The sequence below is a fragment of the Panthera uncia genome (genome assembly GCF_023721935.1).
Source record: "Panthera uncia isolate 11264 chromosome C1 unlocalized genomic scaffold, Puncia_PCG_1.0 HiC_scaffold_4, whole genome shotgun sequence".
In the NCBI taxonomy this organism is placed as follows: Eukaryota; Metazoa; Chordata; class Mammalia; order Carnivora; family Felidae; genus Panthera; species Panthera uncia.
The window spans coordinates 46,526,033-46,546,661 of NW_026057585.1; the positions used below are offsets into that span (position 1 = coordinate 46,526,033).

General features: G+C 35.6%; 1 protein-coding gene across 4 annotated transcripts in view; it reads left to right on the forward strand.

The window, feature by feature from the left end:
• NEGR1 (neuronal growth regulator 1) overlaps positions 1-20,629 on the forward strand; it is an 841,086-nt gene that overhangs the window by 697,899 nt on the left and 122,558 nt on the right. The window contains exon 7 of one of the 4 annotated variants that reach the window (XM_049618495.1): positions 8,084-8,565. The exons of the other annotated variants lie outside the window; for them this stretch is intronic. Coding sequence (XP_049474452.1) covers positions 8,084-8,160 — 77 coding nt within the window. The 3' untranslated portion in view covers positions 8,161-8,565. Of the gene's footprint in view, positions 1-8,083; positions 8,566-20,629 lie in introns of those variants that run through there. 4 annotated transcript variants of the gene reach the window in all.

Genomic DNA, 20,629 nt, shown 5'->3' on the forward strand with positions numbered 1-20,629 from the left:
CATGCCAATACTGGTTGCGCTGTCCTATTTAGAGGGCCTGAGTTCTTGATGAGGAAATACGCTCTACACAGAGACCAGTACAATGTTGGCAATCATAGGGAGAGACTTATTTTTCCTGCTAAGCAAATAGCTTATTACCGAAAACCACTAAGAACCGTGATGAAGTCTGTATACAAGAAATGACATGAATCATAAAAGTCTTAGTCAGGCTTAAACTATTGTGTATATATATACATAGAAGCATGCACAAGCACACAAACTCCAGCTGTTTATTTTTTCCTTTTCTTTTCTTTTGAATATGCCATAATTCTTTAGTAACCTCAAGCCAAGGATTAAGTCAAATAGGATCTTGGTGGGAATGTGATCCTACCCTGTTTCTGGATAAAATTTATAGAAAGGCTCAAAGCAGTGGAAGCATGGCTTCCTCCCAGGAACCATCAGGGAGTGTTTTCTTTACTACCATTTTATTCTACCTGGTTACCTATCAGTAAAAAGGCCATTGGCCGGTGTAAGGACAGGATTTCAGGACTGGTTCTTCCCCTGAAAATACCATGCAAAATTTGTGTGCTTTCCTAATCATTTCTAATTAACAGGCACTCTTGGCTTCTCGTTAGAGTATTGTGATATGTAGGAGAAATAGGTGAACCCCAAACTAGAATCAGAAGACCTGGGTTTTAACCACAGCTCTGCAATAGAAGAGCTTGAAAAATCACCAGAGGTCTCAGGACATGTGAGAGATTTATCTCTAAATCTTTTACTGGCTCTGAGTCAATGATTGTATAATCTGTGAGTTCCAGTTTTATCCTTGTGAGACAGATTTATCAATAGTCCATAGTATCCACATATTAATTGTGGCCTTGGAAAGTTTATGAAAACTATTGATATCCAGAACTGATAAAACATAGTTCTTCATAAAATTTTTTCTTATTTCTCTGAACTACAAAAAAAAATTGTGATCAACCTTTTGACTTGTTTTTAGTTTTTAGTGCCTGAAGTACATCTTTGTACTTGTGAGCACAAAAGGAGGAGAGGGAGCAGAGAGAAAATGAGAGTTGAGGGAACACTGAGTTTTGAATTGTAGAGAACTGAGGTGCTAAAGAAACAGAGCTTTTATTTTTCTGTTTTTAGAGAAAAAAATTCCAATAAGAGAACATGGAAGACTGAGGGAAATAAAAACTAGTAGATTCACTAGTTACCATGTAGAAGATCTCGCCAGTTTATGAGACCTGATACTAAGTTCCCTAATTCTTAAATTCTGGAAACAAATGTATGTATGGTGATGATTACATAAAATGGTATACATACATTCCCCTGCATGGAGCTGTACATCCTAGAGCAGTGTTTCTCAGGCTTTAAAGGGCATGCAAATCACCTGGGAATCTTATTAAAATGCAGATTCTGATTCAGTAGGTCTGAGATGGGCCTAAGATTCTGCATTTCTAACAAGCTCCCAAGTAATGCCAAATCTTTCCAGTGGCAAGAGTAGAGGTTTTAATAAATGTGGAATGCCTTAGCCCTTCATTCTTTCCCCTACAAACATAAGCACATATTTACTTTGAAATGATAGATTGGAAGGTTGGTTTTGTTTTTCTTATTTTGTTTTGCTTTATTTTTCTGATCAGCATGCCCGTTCTGTATCAAAGTCATCTATCACCTACAGTCAGGACAAAAGACACCAACAGTGTATCATTTTCAAGTCATCTCATGTCAACCTGCTGGGACAAGTCCCCCACACTTTCACTCAGCACTGTTATTCTTTCTTTCTTTCAGCCACTATTGCCAGATTTCAAATGGTAAAAATTATTGATTACAGTTGTCACCCTTCTTTACACTAGAAAGACAGTGTTCTCTGCAAAATTCTAATCCTCTGCTTATTTCAAACTTCCCTCTGTTATGAAAATGTGACAAAAAATAAATAAATCTCACTCTTACATTCCTTCAGGCTCATGGTTTTACTATTTTTGATACTCTCTTATTTCTCCAAGTGATAGCAAAAGGCTTAGCAACCATTTATTTGTCTTTCCAGTTCTTTCAGTAAATAATACAAGATAATTTACTCTCCCTCTGTATGATTGGAGCATATTTTAAATTATCCATTTAAGCTTGGTCTATAATTAAAATTACATGGGCATTTAGGACATTATTCTGCAAAAATGCTCTGTGGGCTTTCTCTGATCTAGCTCATAGAGTCCAGGTGCAAAGCAGCATAAAAACATTGAGGGAAAAATCAACCATATCTTGGGTTCATGAACTGTCCATTTATCTACCAGCTCCCAGGCAAAAGCCGTAGATATGTCTTTCCAGAAGATTAAGTATCTTCCAGAGTCAGCAGGAAACCTGAAATCTTCTTTTGCTGCACTTAAGTAGAAGGTAGCCCTATTATTCCTGCCCCAGTATGTTGCCTGGAACAATAGCTCTCTAATAAACAAGCAAACAAAGAAATATATGCTTGTGGAAGATACTGTTATTTTTCACAGATACCCATTTCCTTCTTGTAAGACAATTATACATCTACCAATTTCTAAATGATGTGCAACTCTTCCCTGCCACCGATTCCAGTGGCTCTGTGACTTGCTTTGGCCAATAAAATAGCACACATGGTGTATACCACATCTAGACAAAAGCCCCAAGAACTATTGATAGTTCTTTCTCAGACTTTCCCTCAGCAATGTGAAGGACCTAAGCCAGGTAAGAGATATGCTTTGGACCTTACCCTAAAGCAAAGAAGACACGTGGAAAAGGAGCGGCATTGCCGTTAACCTACAGTCAACAAATTATGTGGGCAAGAAATGAATGTTGTAGGAGTCACTGAGATTTTAAGACTATTGACACGGCATTATGTAACAAAAGATACTATTTTTCAAGTGATTTAAAAGGAAAGAGAATGGAGTCCCTCAAGTATAAAGTAACAATTAGGCTAAATACCCAAGTAATTTTCTACAGCAGTTCTTAAAGGTAAGTGAGAACTCAGAGACCTTGTGCTTTAGTAAATATATACTGGAGAAAGTATTTAGATTTTCATCTGGATTCTAGTGCTATTTATTTGGAAGTATATCCTTTGAATGCTGTGGAATGAAAATGACTGGAAATAATGAAAACAATCTGGAAAAAATCCAGATTATTAATATTTGCAGGTGTATGATGGGAGTAATGATAAGCAGTGCAATATATTTGTTATCTTTGTCCTACAACCAGGAAAAATACTGAAGTACACGTGAAGAATTTTAAAGAAGGAAATAAAATTTTTCTAGGGTCATTCTTTCAAATAGATGTCAAAATAACAACAGAAAAGTTAACAATGCAGAATAAGTTCTAATAAGAAAGTTTGTTCTTTTCACTCTCTCATTATCTTTTTAAATTTTGCTAAATAATCTATATAATTTATTCATGATAATCTGAATCAAACCTTTGGCACCTACATTCTAACTAGAAAGATATTTAGCCACAAGGGAATAAAAAGAACTTTAATAATTCATCATTAGTGTGCCTTTGTGCTTCCATTTCACTTCATCCCATAAGCCAACAGTGGAACAGATTCAAAAATTGACCTCTAAGTAAGGAATTGTAATTACTCAGAGTCAAAAGTATGGTTACTCATATGTTTTTTTAAACTCTAGCAAAAATGCAATTTAACAGTCTCCTACATCTCAGTGATTCATGAATGCTATATTTATGCATATTCATGAAAGAAAGATCTAAAAAGAATACTTTGTCACTTTTTTTTTTCTCTTTTTGAAAGAGGCAGAACAGATACTAAAATGACACCTAAGCCATCTGTTCAACTCTGAACACTCTAGAATTCAACATGATTGGTCACACAGGACTCTAACTATCTATGTTTCCAGGATTCATGGTCATCTTTAGCTATTTAAACACCAAAGTACATGGAGGGACCCTGGGTGGCTCAGTTGGTTGAACATCTGAGTTTTGCTTTTGGCTTAGGTCAAGATCCAAGGGTCGTGGGATCAAGCCTCACATCCGCCTCCATGCTGAGCATGGAGTCTGCTTAAGATTCTTTCTCTCTCTTTCTCCCTCTGCCTCTCTCTCTCTGTCTCTCCCTCAAATAAATGAACAAACAAACAAATACCAAAGTATATGGAGAAACAATGATATTGAAAATTTGGGATCTTAAACATTTCTACTCAAATGATTGTTTTAATAGCTGCTCTATTGTTATTGTGTAAAAAGTTTAGGATTATCCATTCAAATCTGGTTTGTGGTTAGTATTTATAAATTCAAGTGAGCACATAGTTTCATCCAGTTCAGTAGGTCTCTTCTGCTTATTTTTAAGGAGTAAAATACAGAGGAACTAGTAAACCCTTTTAAATAGTGTGATCATATAGCTTATCATCCGAATTGAAAACTTTTGACAATAAAAGAAGGTCCTATTAAAAATTAAATAAGGATAGGGGTGCCTGGGTGGCTCAGTTGGTTACGAGTCTGACTTTGACTCAGGTCATGATGTCACAGTTTGTGAGTTCAAGCACCATGTTGGGCTCTGTGCTGACAGCTCAGAGCCTGGAGCCTGCTTCGGATTCTGTGTCTTCTCTCTCTTGCTCTCTCTTCCCCTCCACCCCCCTCTCTATCTCTCTCTCAAAAATAAATAATTTTTTTTTAATTACATAAGGATTGCTCCCAAACAGAACAGGATGTATAATCAGAGTGGTTGTGGAAACATTTGGAATGTAAATACCGAATCAAAAGTAATAGGACCATTGGACTTTGTTAAAGGCTTGCTTTGATTATGTTCACGATAAACTTCCTCAACTTACTTGACCACTTTATTGGCTAACAGAAAAGTGGGACTGTTGTAATGGCTTTGTGAGATTAAAAGCTGCCTGTCCTAAGATTTGATCTCATACCTATAGCCAAGGTGCTAAGGATTTTATGTACAGCATATTATTTAATCCTTTCTGCAACATTATGACATAGTTCCCAATTTTACAGAACATAAAATTGAGTGTCAGAGACATTAAATACCTTTTCCAATTCCATACGGCTAGTGCAAAGTGGGCCCTGATTCAAACCCAGTTCTAGCTAGCTAGCAAAAGCTTCACTCTTTCTTAAGGCTTAGGTCCAGACTTCAGAGATCCAGGAGACTAAAATCAGAAGAATCTTTCCTACTTCAGAGAAGAGAATGGATATCAAGCTCACCCTTTTATATAGTATTAAATCCTTTCTTATATACTGGCTTATATACTGAATCTTGGCCAGTCCTTCATGAAACCCAAAACGGTTACCTTCATGAGACACAAAACACTGGGTTTGAGAGCTAAGGGTATTTATAATCACTCTAACAAGATCTAGTGTGATCCTATGGAAAGATGGAATTTGTGCTCAAGCAATTTGAGATTGAAATCTAGAGGTGACTTTGGGAAAGTTATTCTTAGAATACGAGTGTCTCCATTTGGTAGTATTTACCTTACGGCATTGAAAGAATGCCATTAGATTGGATAAGATGGAAAATTATTCAATGCCTGGTACATATTAATACCATATGTAATGAATATTTATTTTATTTCTTCTCTTCGCTGATAGCACTGAAATGTTTCAACATAGATAATGGGGAGGGTAAGAAATATGAAAAAGAAGATGTGGGTTCAAGTCCTAGGCCAGCTATTTTTTAACGTTAGAACCTGGAGATAATCTCTGAGATTCAATTTAAGTAGACTCTTTAATCTACTTTAATCTTTAATCTCATCTTTAAGTAGATATTGTAATAGTGGGTGCCTTTAAAGCTCTCAGGATCATTGTAAGCTGCCTATGAAAACTCTTTAGAAAAGTGCATGTAGAAGTTCTTTAGAAAAGTACATATAAGAGTTCTTTATAAATGATAACTTCTAAATATAGTTATTATCATCATCATTACTCCCACCACCCCCACCACGCCCACTGCCTCTTCAGGAGTAAGGCAATATCTGTGTAGGTGATAACCGTGGACGCTTGAGCTTGAAGTGAAGGTGGTACAGCTGGCCTTCACACAATACTTTGAAAAAGTCTTAGGATATAAAAGGCAGACAGCAAAATGGTAGAATAGAAGGTTGAAAAGCAGTTCCAAGCTGAGATCTCGGCAGTCTTTTGTGGATTGAGAAGTATACACAGCATTTGGAATCCCTGAAGATTTTTTTTTTTTTTTGCCAGAATGGTAATCCGAAATATATGGTGATTTAATAGATAATGGTGTGGGAAAGTGTGTACTTGATAGTGTATTTCTCAGTATTAAGTTCTGTGAAACTGGTGGTATCTGTCTGGAGCCAATCACACCCAACCTTCCAGGTACTTCGCATACATATTTTAGGAATTTAGTTAATAGTATAAAGTGCTGTTATTACTGTTATTGTTTGGTTCATTTGTGTCAAAATACTTTGCTCAGAAATTTTGGGATGATGTGGTGCTGTGGTAATGGATACACAGCTCTATGTCTTTATCAAAATACAGAAATGTACACAATAAAAAGCAAACTTGTATGCAAATTTTTAAAAATCAAACCAGATGTCAGGGAAATCCAAGATGGAATTCAGACTGTGATAAATGAATGTAACTGTGTAACAAATGAATCACCTAACCACACCAAAATGAGTGAGGAAGAAAGGAGCTGATTTAAGGAACTTTGTAAATTTGTCTTTTGATTTGATACTGTAAGGCTAAAGATGAAAATGAACTGTACTCTGGCTGGTAAATTCATTTCTCATAAGATTAGGGGTTAGCAGTTTTGAAACTAATATTGCATGTGTACTGGGATTGGCAAATAAGTAGATATATTATAGACAATAAAAGTCAACTTTCCCATTGCCTAAGAAAGAAATTACAAATAAGCAAAGGCAAAATGCAAGAATTAACCATGTGGTGCTTGATTGTTGAGAATATCAATATGAACTCATGTGATTTTAATGTATATATAGATAGATACAGAAATAAAATTAAATGTGTGTATATATGAGTTAATATACATACACACATTCTCTAATGTGGCCTCCTGAGAAACCTAGAAACACTGAAACTCCAGTGGCAATGAGCACTTCTAGCACCCAGATCTTAGTTCCTAATACCATTGTCCAATAAAAGAAACCAGGTATCCTTGGAGAAATGGCTGATTCTAGGGCTGGGCAGGGAAAATACAAGAGAAGCATAGAACATTTATGGTGCCAATATGTAAGGAAGTGTGGGGGCAAAAAAAGATGAAGGGCATGCCAAAAAGACACAGGAACTACTCACAAGAGCTCCAAATTACCAGAACTGGAATAATTTGAGCTGCAAAATAACTATTGATAGTATTGGACTACAATTCAAAGAAAGAATAAATATCCATCAGTCCATACTGCTATAAAAAATTGTTAATACATAGACAAAGAGGGAAGACAATCCTTCCTTACAAAATTCCAATTATTAAATGTGAGAATGAGGGAAACCGAAAGCCACCATCAGAACACCATAGTAATAATTACTGCAGGTAAGATTTGATGTATATTAAAATAAGTGGAATACTTTTAAATAGAAATGGGATATTTTTATATCTTCAAAGTATCTGCCCCCAAATACTTATTTTTTTAATTTTTCTAATGTTTATTCATTTTTGAGAGAGAAAGAGACAGAGCACGAGCAAGGGAGGGGCAGAGAGAGAGAGACACAGAATCCGAAGCAGGCTCCAGGCTCTGAGCTGTTAGCACAGAGCCTGACATGGGGCTCAAACTCACAAACCATGAGAGCATGACCTGAGCCGAAGTCGGACGCCTAACCAACTGAGCTCACCAGACACCTCCAAAATATGTGTTAATTACAGTGGTGATCTGAACATATTCCACATATTCTTTGATACTCCACCCTCTAGAGGTGGAATTTAATTCTTCTTCCCCTTCAATATGGACTGGATTTGGTGACTCCCTGCTAATGATTAGAGTATGTAAAAGGAAAAATAATAACTTTACAGTGGAGAAGCATGACAGAAACTGTTGTAACTAAGCGATTAAGGTTAATATCACCAGTAATAACACACATCAATATAATGAACCCCTGATGTGATAGGAGGAGAAAGGTACATAAGCTCTGTGGTATTTTTCCCAAAATATATGTTTATTCTGATCAGGAGAAAACATCAGAGAAATCCAAATCGAAGGATATTCTGCAGAATTTCAACCAGTACTCTTCAAAGTGTCAACGTAATGAAAGACACTGAAGGAATATTACAAGCTGGAGAAGATCAAAGAGGCAGGGAAACTAAATACAACATGGTACCTACCCTGAATTGGATCTCGGTATATAAAAAGAACATTAAAGGAAAAACTTGGAAAATTTGAATAAAGATTATAGTTTGATGATATTGTATGAATGTTCATTTCTTAGTATTAATAATTATAGTGATTATTGGTAATTATTATCTTATGGTGGAGCTGGGTGAGAGGTATATGTGGGCTCTCTGCGCTGCCTTTGCAACTTCTGTGTAAATCTAAATTTATTTCAAATTGAAAAGTTTTAAAAATGTATGTCAAAATAAAGACTTTGACTTATTAATGAGCAACTTAATTTGTTTAATGGAATTCAACAGTTAGAAAGACTAGAAATATCTTATCAATATTTTCTTTCTTCCTCATTTTGATTGATGTCCTCCAAGTATTTGATGTAACTTCCAAAGTTTTTTGAACTTGACACTCCTCCCTCCCATACTACCTCCAGCTAATTTTTGTCTGGAACAGAGCCAAATTTCCCCGCTTTCACCATACTTAATAATCAGCAATTCCAAGCCCTTACACAACTCCGTATTTAAGATTCTGTTAGCTTCCCTTCTCTTCATGATTTCTCCAGCTTTCTTCTTTCTTTCTTTCTTTCTCTCTCTATTTTTCTTTCTTTTTCCTTCCTTTCTTTTTTCCTTCCTTTCTTTTTTCCTTTCCTTTCCTTTCCTTTCCTTTTCTTTTCTTTTTTTTTTCTTTTTCTCTCTTTCCAGTCCTCAAAGTGATTGCTTCTCAGACTTCACTCCCAAAGGTATTTGTGCTTTTTGAAAACAAATGTGGGAGGTGAACTATATGTACCTTAAAGAACTAATTTTTTAACTACAATCAGGCTTCACAGCATTTAGGTGTCTGCCCTGGGCATGGTCTTTCCTGAATTCTTCAAATCAATCCATAGAATGTTTCTAAAACCATTCTAACTCATAGCTTTCCTAAATGAAGGGCTTTTTATGCTTTGCAAAATGTACTTTCCACATTCCTATTCATTTCATGCAAAATAAAAATTATACATCTGTTGAGGTGTTTTTATTTTGCTATTTTACACATCTGTTGTTTTTACCACTTCTTATTAGGAAGATTTGTCACCATATGTAGTCATAAAAAAGGACATGAGAAATAGGTTAATTGAACATTTATGTCTACCTTCAAAATAGAATATATCCCTCCCGTCCATGTTTATTTTTAACTCTCTCTCTTTCTTTTCTTTGTGTTTCATTTCACGAGTGTGGTTTTATGAGTGTGAGTTTGAATTTATTTGCTTTTGTGTATAATTAGGAAATTGATAAAACTTCATTTTAAAACATTGTCACTGAGAGGACAGAATAATAAATTGTTGCACATTAATGATTTTTCTCAGAATTTTGTGTATATACAAGATAACGTGTGCACCAGGATTCATACATTATCAGAGTAAATGCTTCTGGAATTACTAAATAAACCATAACATTCAATTTGACATTATGGCAACATCATATTAATTCTTCAGAGGGTCGAGAAATTCTCTCCTCTTAACTAACAGAGCTGTGTGGGCCTCTTTCTTCAGCAAACACTTCCTACTTTCTATCTGGTCAATCTTTTCAGTGGGCAATGAGCAGATTGTCTCAGACATATAAGGCAGAAAAATTTTCAGACATATTACCCAAAAATATGAATTCTATGTTTCAAAAAAAGTCCAGCATGGAAACCCCAGGTTTTAATGCAATATAGAGACTACTATTATGCATTAAAGTTTGATGAATCTGGGCTTTCATAACTCATCTAAAACTACTTTATTTTCATTTAAAGAGAAGAGGTCTAATAAGTGACATCTTATAGTACATTAAATAATATCCTTTAAGTATGTCAAGTTCAGAACTTTGTATCATCTTTTATGATCTAGTCATAACAAGTAGATTATCTATATTTATATTTTCTTGAATTATATAACATCATAGAAAATAGCTTCCTCGAGCCTACGTATTACTGATAGCCCAGTTAAGGTAAAGGACATTTAAAGATATCCTCAACTCTTAGGGTTACAGAGAGCAAGAAGGGAGCACCAGAAATGATTTCCACGCATTCAGAGATAGAGTGCATATAGTCTTACTAGAGAATACAATAAAACCTTGGATTGCGAGTAACTTGTTCTGCGAGTGTTCTGCAAGATGAGCAAATATTTCTAACAAATTTTAACTTGGTAAATGAGCAGTGTCTTGTAATACAACTAGTACATGATGCCTAACGTCACATGACCACAACTGAGCCATGGTTCTTGAAGTTTGCTTTGACCGACAAGTGCTTTGGATTACCGAGGTGTTTCTGGAACAAATTATGCACACAAACCAAGGTTTTACTGTATTTGTTTTCCTTTAATGGATCTTTGTTGACTTCATTTTCATAAGTTACTTATGAAAGGAATAGAATTTGGCCACATATTAAACTTCAAGCATTGAGACTAACTTTTCCTATACTCTGTGCATATTCAGTGGTACTCTTGTCAAATTCTCACTCCTGGTCACTAGAGTAACAGATTAATTTTCTTCTTCCCTGTGGGCAGAGGATAAATATATGTCACCTTTACCTTTATGTTTTTTGCAACAAGTAAACATTCTAAGAATGTCTATTCTTATGTAGCAAGTTATATCATCATGAACCAAGATTCAGAAAGGAAATTCTCTCTCTCTAAGACAGGAAGCATAACATAGCATGTGGGCATCTTCTTCTCCCACCCTTCTCCTCTGGCAGACATTGCTAATCAACCTTGGCCATCTTTGCTATTTAACCAACTGCAGCCTACAAACATCCACTACCAACCCATCAGAGTTGCTTTGCAAGAAATACATATTTACTTAGAGATATTTGAGAATGGTTACTATTTAAGCTGGGGCATGATATAAAGAAAATGCAATTTGTAATTTGAGAGTGAGAGGGATGCAGAGCATCAATATTCAACTAAGGCTTCTCAATCTGTTGTGCAAAAGGCTAGTCACTCTTTGTCTCAAGTTGAATTCCATGTGGCTATTCCTTATCTATTGGAGGAAAAATTGATTCCTTCAAAAGAGGACACTTTCAGAAGGAATAGTAAAGTAAAACTGCTGAGAACTTTCGGGGGTAACTTCTTGGTGTTACCAAAGACACTAAAAAGATCTTAAATTCCTGGGAATTTGGTGCTCCAAAGTGTGCCCTGTAAATGCCTGAACTTTTCTTATTCCAACCTTCTAGCAGGCTCTACATGCAGGACATCTTTGATTCTGGCAACCTACTTGGTGAAATCCAAAGAAGAAAGAATCCAGGAATTCAGTGCTCAAAATATATTTTCTCATTAAGAGAAATGATAATTTTTTTTCCTCTAGATTGTCCACTTTTACCAGGAAAAGGAGGATAATGGTGTCTGTGAAGGAGTCCCATTCCAGAATAGAGATTTAAAACACTATGTTGTACTTCTTGGAACTTGAGAACAATAATAGGATGCAGGAGGGTGAGAAACTCCAAATAACAGTGATTTTTCTGGCTACAAACTCTTCACCTTTTGAACAATTAAGTGATTCATTCTTCCTTGACACAGGAATTGTCTATCTTGAAAACTAAAGAGCACCTCCCCAGACTGAACAGGTCACTGCCTCACGGATAATTAAGTGGTCTCTGCTAACTGTAGTACTAAGAGAATAATACAGTTGTTTCATTTTATATTAGTATTCCATTCTTTAACAATATTGTCTCTAATTAGCAACATAATATTGTCTAATTAGCCAAATAATATGATCTCCAATTAACACTTGATTGACACCTGTCTCATTTATACTTGATTAATGCCCAGATTTTCAATAATAGAAAAAAGTTAGTATTCCAAAACAGAAATATTTTAGAGCTAAAAAGTTAAGTAAAGTTATTTATATAATGATAAACCATTTTTTATTTGCCTACTCTAGCATCTAATGTGTCTGAAAGGCATAAAGATGAAAGCTAAACAACAAAATTATTTTTTATTAATTCTCCACAGTATTAATTAAAGCAATGAATCCTCATTTATGATGCTGACTTGAGTTATTGCATTAAAATCCTTTTTTGCAAGCCTAATTTACTATTAAATCTTACTTTTAAAATGTCCTGTGATGAAGATATTTGATGCTAACAAAAGAAAATACGCTAAACAAGGACAATAATTTTGTACCAAATTAAATGTAATTATTAGGAGTATGCTAATAGTATAAAAACCTTGAGCTATATCTATATACTCAAATTAGAGTTCAGTGAAATAACAAGTAATTTTGAAAACTATCAGCTATCAAACTTTTTCGACAGATTAGCTTGTGTGTACGACGAGTCTTGGGTAAAAATTTTAAAACCTATGCACAAAGAGATATGTTCATCTCTGTTCAATTCCTAGAGAAGGATAGAACCTGTTATAGCAATATATTTCAGATGACTTATGTCTCATCTCTGACTTAAAAATATCTCCATTGTACCTTTTCTTTTAAACATTTTCATCTGAAAGTTTTATCTTTGAGTCAGATTTCTTCACTTATGACACATTCTGATAGCGTCTGGCCTACTTCTACAGCTTAAAGAGTGTTCATTAAAATGAAATACATTAACATATAAGCCACAGACAGGGAAGATGAAATTGCCTTAAATAACTACCGAGGAAGTAAGTGTAAATGAAAACAGTTATAAGTTGAAAATTAATTCAGGCATTAATACTTTGATACCAGGCAGATTTCAGGCTGGGCAATTAATTACTCATTTTGGAATGCTTGAAATAATCTCATTATTTAAAGATATAGGGAAATTTGGAAATAAGACTGGTCACTCAAAAAGAGGGTAAGTATAAAATATAGATACTATGGTATATGCTGTTAAGAAACATACCCATTTGGAAGGAGTGTAGTTCTAAATGTAATCTTATTTCTAGAAAGTATATACTCAGTAGAATTTTAAATAATAGGGAAAAAAGAAAAGCAAGAAATTGCATCATAAGTATATGTAATTTTTACAAGCTGACTCAATTCTTTTGTGGAAGGATATGGAACATAAAATCTATGTTGCAAAAAGTTGAGAATAGAAATATTAGTGTATGTCCCTATATTTAAGTCAAATGCAAAGAAACATCTTTTTTTGACAATGCCAATTTTCTGTGTTGTCAAGAAATTGGGGGAGTTTCCATTGCTGAATTCTCCTGAGAATATGCTGCAAAATAAAATGCATTTTTGCCTATTTATATGCAGTGTATTCTAAAAGAAGAAGAAGAAAGAGTATCTGTGATTAAAGATATACAAGTTTTCATACTTTTAGCACTTGTTTTGCTATTATGCACATGAATATGAACGAGTTATTTTCAGGCTCCGAATTCTTTCAGTATGAAAGAAGGTATATATTTTTTCATGATCTTACAGAAAAAAACATTTACAGTCATCTGCCTGAGATGACCAATGGACTTTATATCAGGTGTAAAATCAAATCAATCGAAGGTGTTGCCTGGAGCCTATTACTGAAAAGAGTTTTGAGACTGCCACCCTGACCTGCAGAAATGAATGCCCAAATCAATAAGCAATGTCTACCACATGTGGCAGAAGGGAAACTAACATATATATTCTTTGCTCTGATTTAAAAATTTTATTCTATTGCTGGCTAAATAAAGTTAAGTATTTGCCTAAGATCTTAAACATGAATAAATTCAGGAAAGGACAAGACCTCAGGTCTCTGGCTTTTTAGTCTTTCGTTTGTGTATCATACTGAGTATACCTGAATATATTCTTTGTGTACATGTTATAAACATCTCTGTGTGTGTACATCTGTGTATGGCTGTTTGAATATGTCTTGAAAATACTCAATCATATAAGTGGCCCATCAGACAATGAATGTATTTCTCAGTGTCTCTTTTTCATTATTTATTTGAAGTTACCAAAATATGATTGAAATTTCTTCAATAAATCATGATTATTTTTTTCCTTCATGATCGTCTGTAATGGAATATGATCTATTCTCAGAAAGTTTTAATGTTTAAATTTTTGAAGAAGTAAGGATCACTGTGAAAGAATAATGTTACAAATTATTAAAGAGTACTGCTTGCACTTTTATGTTGAGGTAGGAAAAGTCCCATTGGCAATCCTGATGGAGTATGCAATATCATTTAATTAAGTACTTATAAACAATATCTATAAAAATTCTTCTTAAGGGCATAAAATGTAGAGTAGCACACTATGGTATAGTAAATTCCTTTTATAATGCTGGTCTCTGTGACAACATAATACCCATGATGTAGGTCTTCTAAGTTATACTCAGAGAGATGTATTATAAACCTAAAATAGTAAACACAGAGGTAAAGCAGATTTCATAGCTTTCCTTGGTGGTACATTTCAGGATTCTAGAAAGGGAATAAAATTACCTCAATTCTTTCCTACAAGCTGATTGTTGCGCTTAATACTCCAAGTAGATTTTCCTATACCATAGAAAAGTATGGTCCAATTTCTCCTACTAAGTGATTTGGATGGCATAAGCTAGTCTAGTCTAAGGAACTAGAACAGAGGCGGACCAAGTATACAGAGTACTAAACAAAAAGGAGTAAAAATGTGAGCCAAGTGTCTCAGCCTTAGATGCTAGTGTTCATGTCCCATATCTGGAATCACAATGTTCCTGCATGAAGGGCTGGATTCAAAAAAGTCATGTCCACAGCAGTAGACAGGGAAATTGAGTCAGTAGAAAAAAAGTCAGTTTCAGGATCCTGACAAGAGCAAGGGTGAGTTAGAGTCTGGAAAGTTCTCTTAAAGCAGTGGTGCTTCTAGGAAATAGCAACTCCAGTTCCTGGGAGAGGAAGGAGCTCTTATGGACATAGCATAGCAAAGTGTAGACAGGTTTAATTTTTAAATGTTATGACATTTATAGACAAACATTAGGGAAAAAAGTTTTTGAAGGGCTGGGAAGGTAATATGGCAATAAGAATGAGAATAAAAATAATCATAGGTGGAAAAGTGAACATGTGCCAAACTTGGTAACTCCAGACAACACACATGGGTAGCAAAGGATGGAAGCCAAAAAAAAAAAAAATTAAAAAAAATTAAAAAAAAAAATTAAAGACTAACTGACTACTCTTCCATTTGGCCTTAGAGAGTAGAAATGATTATCCCACAATACTGCTACATTAATGGAGGAGCATACAAGATATAATATAGTTTGAGTTTACCATTTTACTGTATAAATGAGGAAGGAAGTGTAGTTCAAAGTAGCACCAAGTGTGCTCTCTGTATCCTGGTTTACATAGTCCTATATGACCTGTGTCACAAGTTAGGCATCCATTCAATAGATTTCAACCAAAATTTACTGAACACTTGCTACGTGCCTGGAGCTATACTAGATCTTGAGCATTCAGTGGTCGTCAAACACTGACATGGTCCCTGCCCTCATTCACTTAGGGCATACAGAATAAATATTTGAAATACTCCCTGGAAGAATGTTGTGCAGACAGAACAGATACCATTTGACCCTCCACCTCCTTCTGATCAGTGCCACTATAGGCCAGGGATTCTCTTCTCCACATGTAGCGCTCAAGAGCATGGGCTTTGAGTTTTAACAGACCTGGATGTAAATATACAAATCAGGTATCTGGCCTTGAAAAATCAGGTATCAGCTAAATGGCCTATCAGCTAAATGGCCTTGAAAGATCACCTTACCTCTCTGAATCACTGTTTCTGAACATGTAAAAAGAAGGTATTTTAGAGGCTTCTAGTAAGATAGCCTAGATCTGGTTCTTCTTTCCTTCTAGGTTTATAGGAAGATTTTAGGCAAGATCATATGGCTTATTTCAACCAGTAAGATTTTGAGCAGTCTTGATATGTGGTGCCAGCATGTAGAAGAAACAATGAATGACACTGTGCCTCTTTCCTTCCCAAATTGAACTTCTGCTCTTTCCAAATGCTACAATAGCAAGATGATCAACCTAATCTCTGAGGGATATATAGATATGCATGTAGCAAGGCAATAAGTAAGTATTTCTTATGCTAATTCCTTAAGATTTTAAGGTTGATTATTACTGCAGCATTGTCTAATTTATTGGTGATTAGATATAGCGTTTGAAATGCTCAAATTAGATAAAGCATTTGAGGTGTTTAGCACAATGTTTGTGATATAGTAAGTACTCAATAGTAACTGGCCTTTGCTCTAGACACAGATGGTTTCTCTGAAAAGGTTTAGTTAATTTGTCTGGTGTCCAGGAGGATAAAGTTTTAGACATATTTCTTAGTTGAAGAACTCTTCTGTTCTCTGTACAGAGAAACTATCAACCTCTCTCCACACAGACTCATATGAAATGACTAGCTTCTTCTTTTATTTAAATCGCTGTACGTTGACAATATTTGCTGTACCAAAGGGGCTCATGTTATTCAGCTCTACAAAGTCGCAAATAATATATATTTGAAAACAAGTGGTAGCTGATGTAAGCACCAGATGGCTCAAACATAAAATCAAGGGAGCTGCTTTTAGCTCTACCCCAGGGCTCTTAAAGCCGCCTTCTCAGTGCTCCTTTATATGTTGTAGTTTATTTCTGAAGTGACAATAAAATTGGGAATAGCAGAATGGAAAGGAACACCACAGCCTCGGCATGTTTGAACAATCTGCTATGCATATGAGATGAAACGTTGCCATCACTAGAATCAACAACATCTTGACACATGATTCAAACGTCAAGAATATCCAAGAATGTAAGATGTCTTTGAAACAGTGACAAGAAGCTAAAGTCAAATCCAGACCGGAACCCAATGCCTGACAGGATCTTGTCTCCTCTTTTCTGAAAATTGAGAAATTTAGAGAGTATAGTTTTGGCCTTGGGAGATGAACCTCCTTGAAATCCATTATTACTATCCTTTGCATTTGATGGCAGCATGGAGTGTGCCTTACTTAGTGTGAAGGTATGTCAGAGAGTGCTGTGCCTACAGCAGTAGGAATGTTCCTGCTCAAAAAAGCCGCCAGTTATGGAAAGGTTCACCATGACTACAGAACCAGTAGGACTGTTCTGGTTATGTTTTGCTGCATAATAAATTGCCCTAAACATATAAGCTTAAAAAAATGTATTTTTTTAATTTATTTATTTTTGAGAGAGTGCAAGAGGCAAAGAGAGAGGGGGAGAGAATCCCAAGAAGACTTTGTGCTGTTAGCACAGAGCCCGATGTGGGGCTCAATCTCATGAACCAAAACCTGAGCTGAAATCAAGAGTCAGATACTTAACCAACTGTGCCACCCAGGTGCCCCCCCTGCCAAAAGACATTTATTATCTCAGTTTCTGTGGGTTAGAATTCTAGGAGTGGTTTAGCTGGTGGTTCTAGCTCAAAGTCTCTCACAAGGCTACAATTAAGGTGACAGAAGAGGCTGAAGTCATCTGAGGTTTGATAAATCTGGAGGATTTGCCTCCATGATCATTCAAGGTGGTTGTTTACAGGAGAACTCAGTCACTTTCCATGTGGGCTTTTACATGCCTTTCCCTGTTCAGAGTGGGTGGGCAGTGGGTGAAGAAGAGCTCAAAGCAGAAGTTGCAGTAACTGTTCTAATCTAGAGCAAAGTGACATTCCATGACTTCTGTCCCATGCTATTAGTAAAACACACCAACTCTGGTACAATGATGTGAATACCAGAACATCAGCCTCACTGGAGACCATCTTGAAGGCTGCCTACCACAGAGGCAATGGCTGTAGCAAAACTGGTAAACGGAGTTCTTCCCTGCCCCTCTCTTTTCCTCTTCCAGATCAATTTTCTGAGATGTGCATGCAGTCCTCACTGCTTTTTTGGGACCACACTGATAAGAAAGAATATGTTATTTGTTAATCTTCCAAGTAGGGGTGTGTGGGTGGCTCAGTTTGTTGGGCGTCAGACTTGGGCTCGGGTCATGATCTCACAGTTCATGAGTTTGAGCCCCATGTCGGGCTCTGTGCTGACAGCCCAGATCCTGGAGACTGCTTCAGATTCTGTGTCTCCCTCTCTGCCCCTCCGCCACTCACACTCTGTCTCTCTCTCCTTCAAAAATAAATAAACATTAAAAAATAAATAAATCTTTTTAGAAGACCTTCACTACAATGGGTAATAGCATCATTTATTGAGTACTGACTCTGTACCTCTCCTGCTCCTGCTCTCTGTCTCCCTCAGAAATAAATAAACATTAAAAAATTTATTAACTTTTCATGTTTATTTTTAAGTTTTTATACATGTCTAAATATCTTTCATTGCATGTTCTTTTTATTTTTTTTTTTTTGTAATGGACCATCCTTGTTTTGGTTCTTCTCCAAGAGATACTAAAGCTGCAGAGCTATGAATGCAATTTTTAGAAAATCTCTCCCCAAACAGGAAAGGGATAAGAATAGACTGTGAGAAGCAGAAACAACCTATCCCCTTTCCACTCCAGTGACTTAACTGAATTGGAAAATACACATGCTCTCATTTCCAATTAATTATTCCCAAACAGATATTTCCCAGTAATATTGTCTCTGTCTCTTGGTAAATGAACAAGTTAGATGGACAGTACTAGACAATAAAGGAGGGGGTTACTGTTTTGAATTGGCAATGAAATGAAGATTTAAACAAAGAAACTAAGATGAAAAGAGTAGGAGAGCTATTCAAAAAAGATTTTTCCACCTCTTACTTTAGCTCTATGAAAACACCAGAAACATCTAAATATTTTAGAAGAAAAGAAGTTGGCAGACACACTGATTGGCCATAATAGAATATTTATTTTAAAAATGAAAGCAACATTAGGAGTGATTACAGTATCAGACCAACTTGCCAACCTCCCTCTAGTCTTTCACTTCATTTTGGCCAATCTAAATCTGTGGCCTGATTGACTAGCAGCTAGAAATGATTTACAGCGGCAACAACCAATAGGGCATCTCTTTATGCAGAAACCTGATAATGGGTAATGCAGCTCTTACTTCATATTACACTTGTTCCTTCAGTCCTATAAGCTGTCTTTTCTACCCTGCTATTTCAAGGGCCCCACCTTAACACAATTCTAAGAACTGTAGGATTAAGTGATAAGCTCCTAGGCTCCAGAGTCCAGACACACTGAATCTGAATTCTGGCTATGCCATTTCCTTTCCGTGTCACCTTGAACAGATGACTCAATTTGTCAGTTTTCTCCCTCTTTTATAATGAGGATAATAATAGTATCCACTTCCCTAGAATGTTTGGAGGATTAAAGGGTTAATGTGTTTATAGCGTTTAGAATGCTATCTGGCAAATGACATCTAATGCTACTACAATCCCCACCTTAAAAACATATTTGCCTTCTTTGTTACTTGGTACCAATCAATGTCTTATGTTATATATTATATCCATTTTATTTTAGTTACTTTGCCCCACTTGAAAGCAAGAGCTGACATTTATTTTTGTACCCTCAGCACATTGTGTAATACTTGGCACATAGTAGGCACTCAGTCAACTTTTGAGGTGAATGAATGAATTAATAGATAAATTAAGTAATTTTATTCTTCACTGTGAAATTTTCATTTTACCCACTATTTATTGATAGAGAATTTTTGGAAATTGTTTTTTTTCTATGAGCATTCCTTATGTATATAGATTAAAGAAAATTTTGATACATTTAGCTTTATACTAAATATAGCCAAACCCTGGTTAAATAACTTTGTTAAAATGCTAGTGACCGAAGAGTTGTTGTGTTATTTTTTTTAATCTTTAAAAGATTACTTTTATTTTGGTAGTTTGTTCTAATATGCTTATCAGACCCAAATTCCTCTTCACATATATAACCATTTGATCCATACACCCTAATATTTTCAAGTTGTATTGCATCATGGATAGCATATATTCAGATTGCTAATTTCATAGGCAGGGAAAAAGCAAATAATACCAAAATCTCGTAGCCAATAAGGAGTCAAAATATAGAAATATATATGAGAAAGTAGTTGTCAAGAGAAAGTCCGTCCTTACCAACCCTAATGTTATGCCTCAGTGGGCCACTTCTCTCCACACAACCTGAGTTTCTATTCAAAGGCTGGGCTCTCCCTGTAGAAGTATCTACCAGGGCTGCCTGCTCTGTGTTGCTTATCAAGTTCATGGGAGATAGAATTCTGGGGAAATTTGTCATGAAATGAATCATGTCTAGAAAAGTGCCACACCCTATGTACAAGTAAAAGATAAAGGGAGAAGGTTAAACCAGGAATATGGCAAAAGAGAGACAGAGAAAGGAAAAAAAAAAGGAAAAAAGATACAGAAGTCAAGAAACTATCCATAAAATTGGGATTTAAAAGTGATAATGTGACACTGAAGTCAGCAAAGGACATTGGCTCTTAAAGAGGTCTAATCACCTCCAAGCTAGAACAGTTCAGGAGAGATTTCCTTTTCCATAAAACCTGTTTGACAGTTGCCATGGAAACCAGCAAAACTCAAAGCAAAACACCCAAAAGTGAGAAGCATGTGTAGTATGCTTCTAC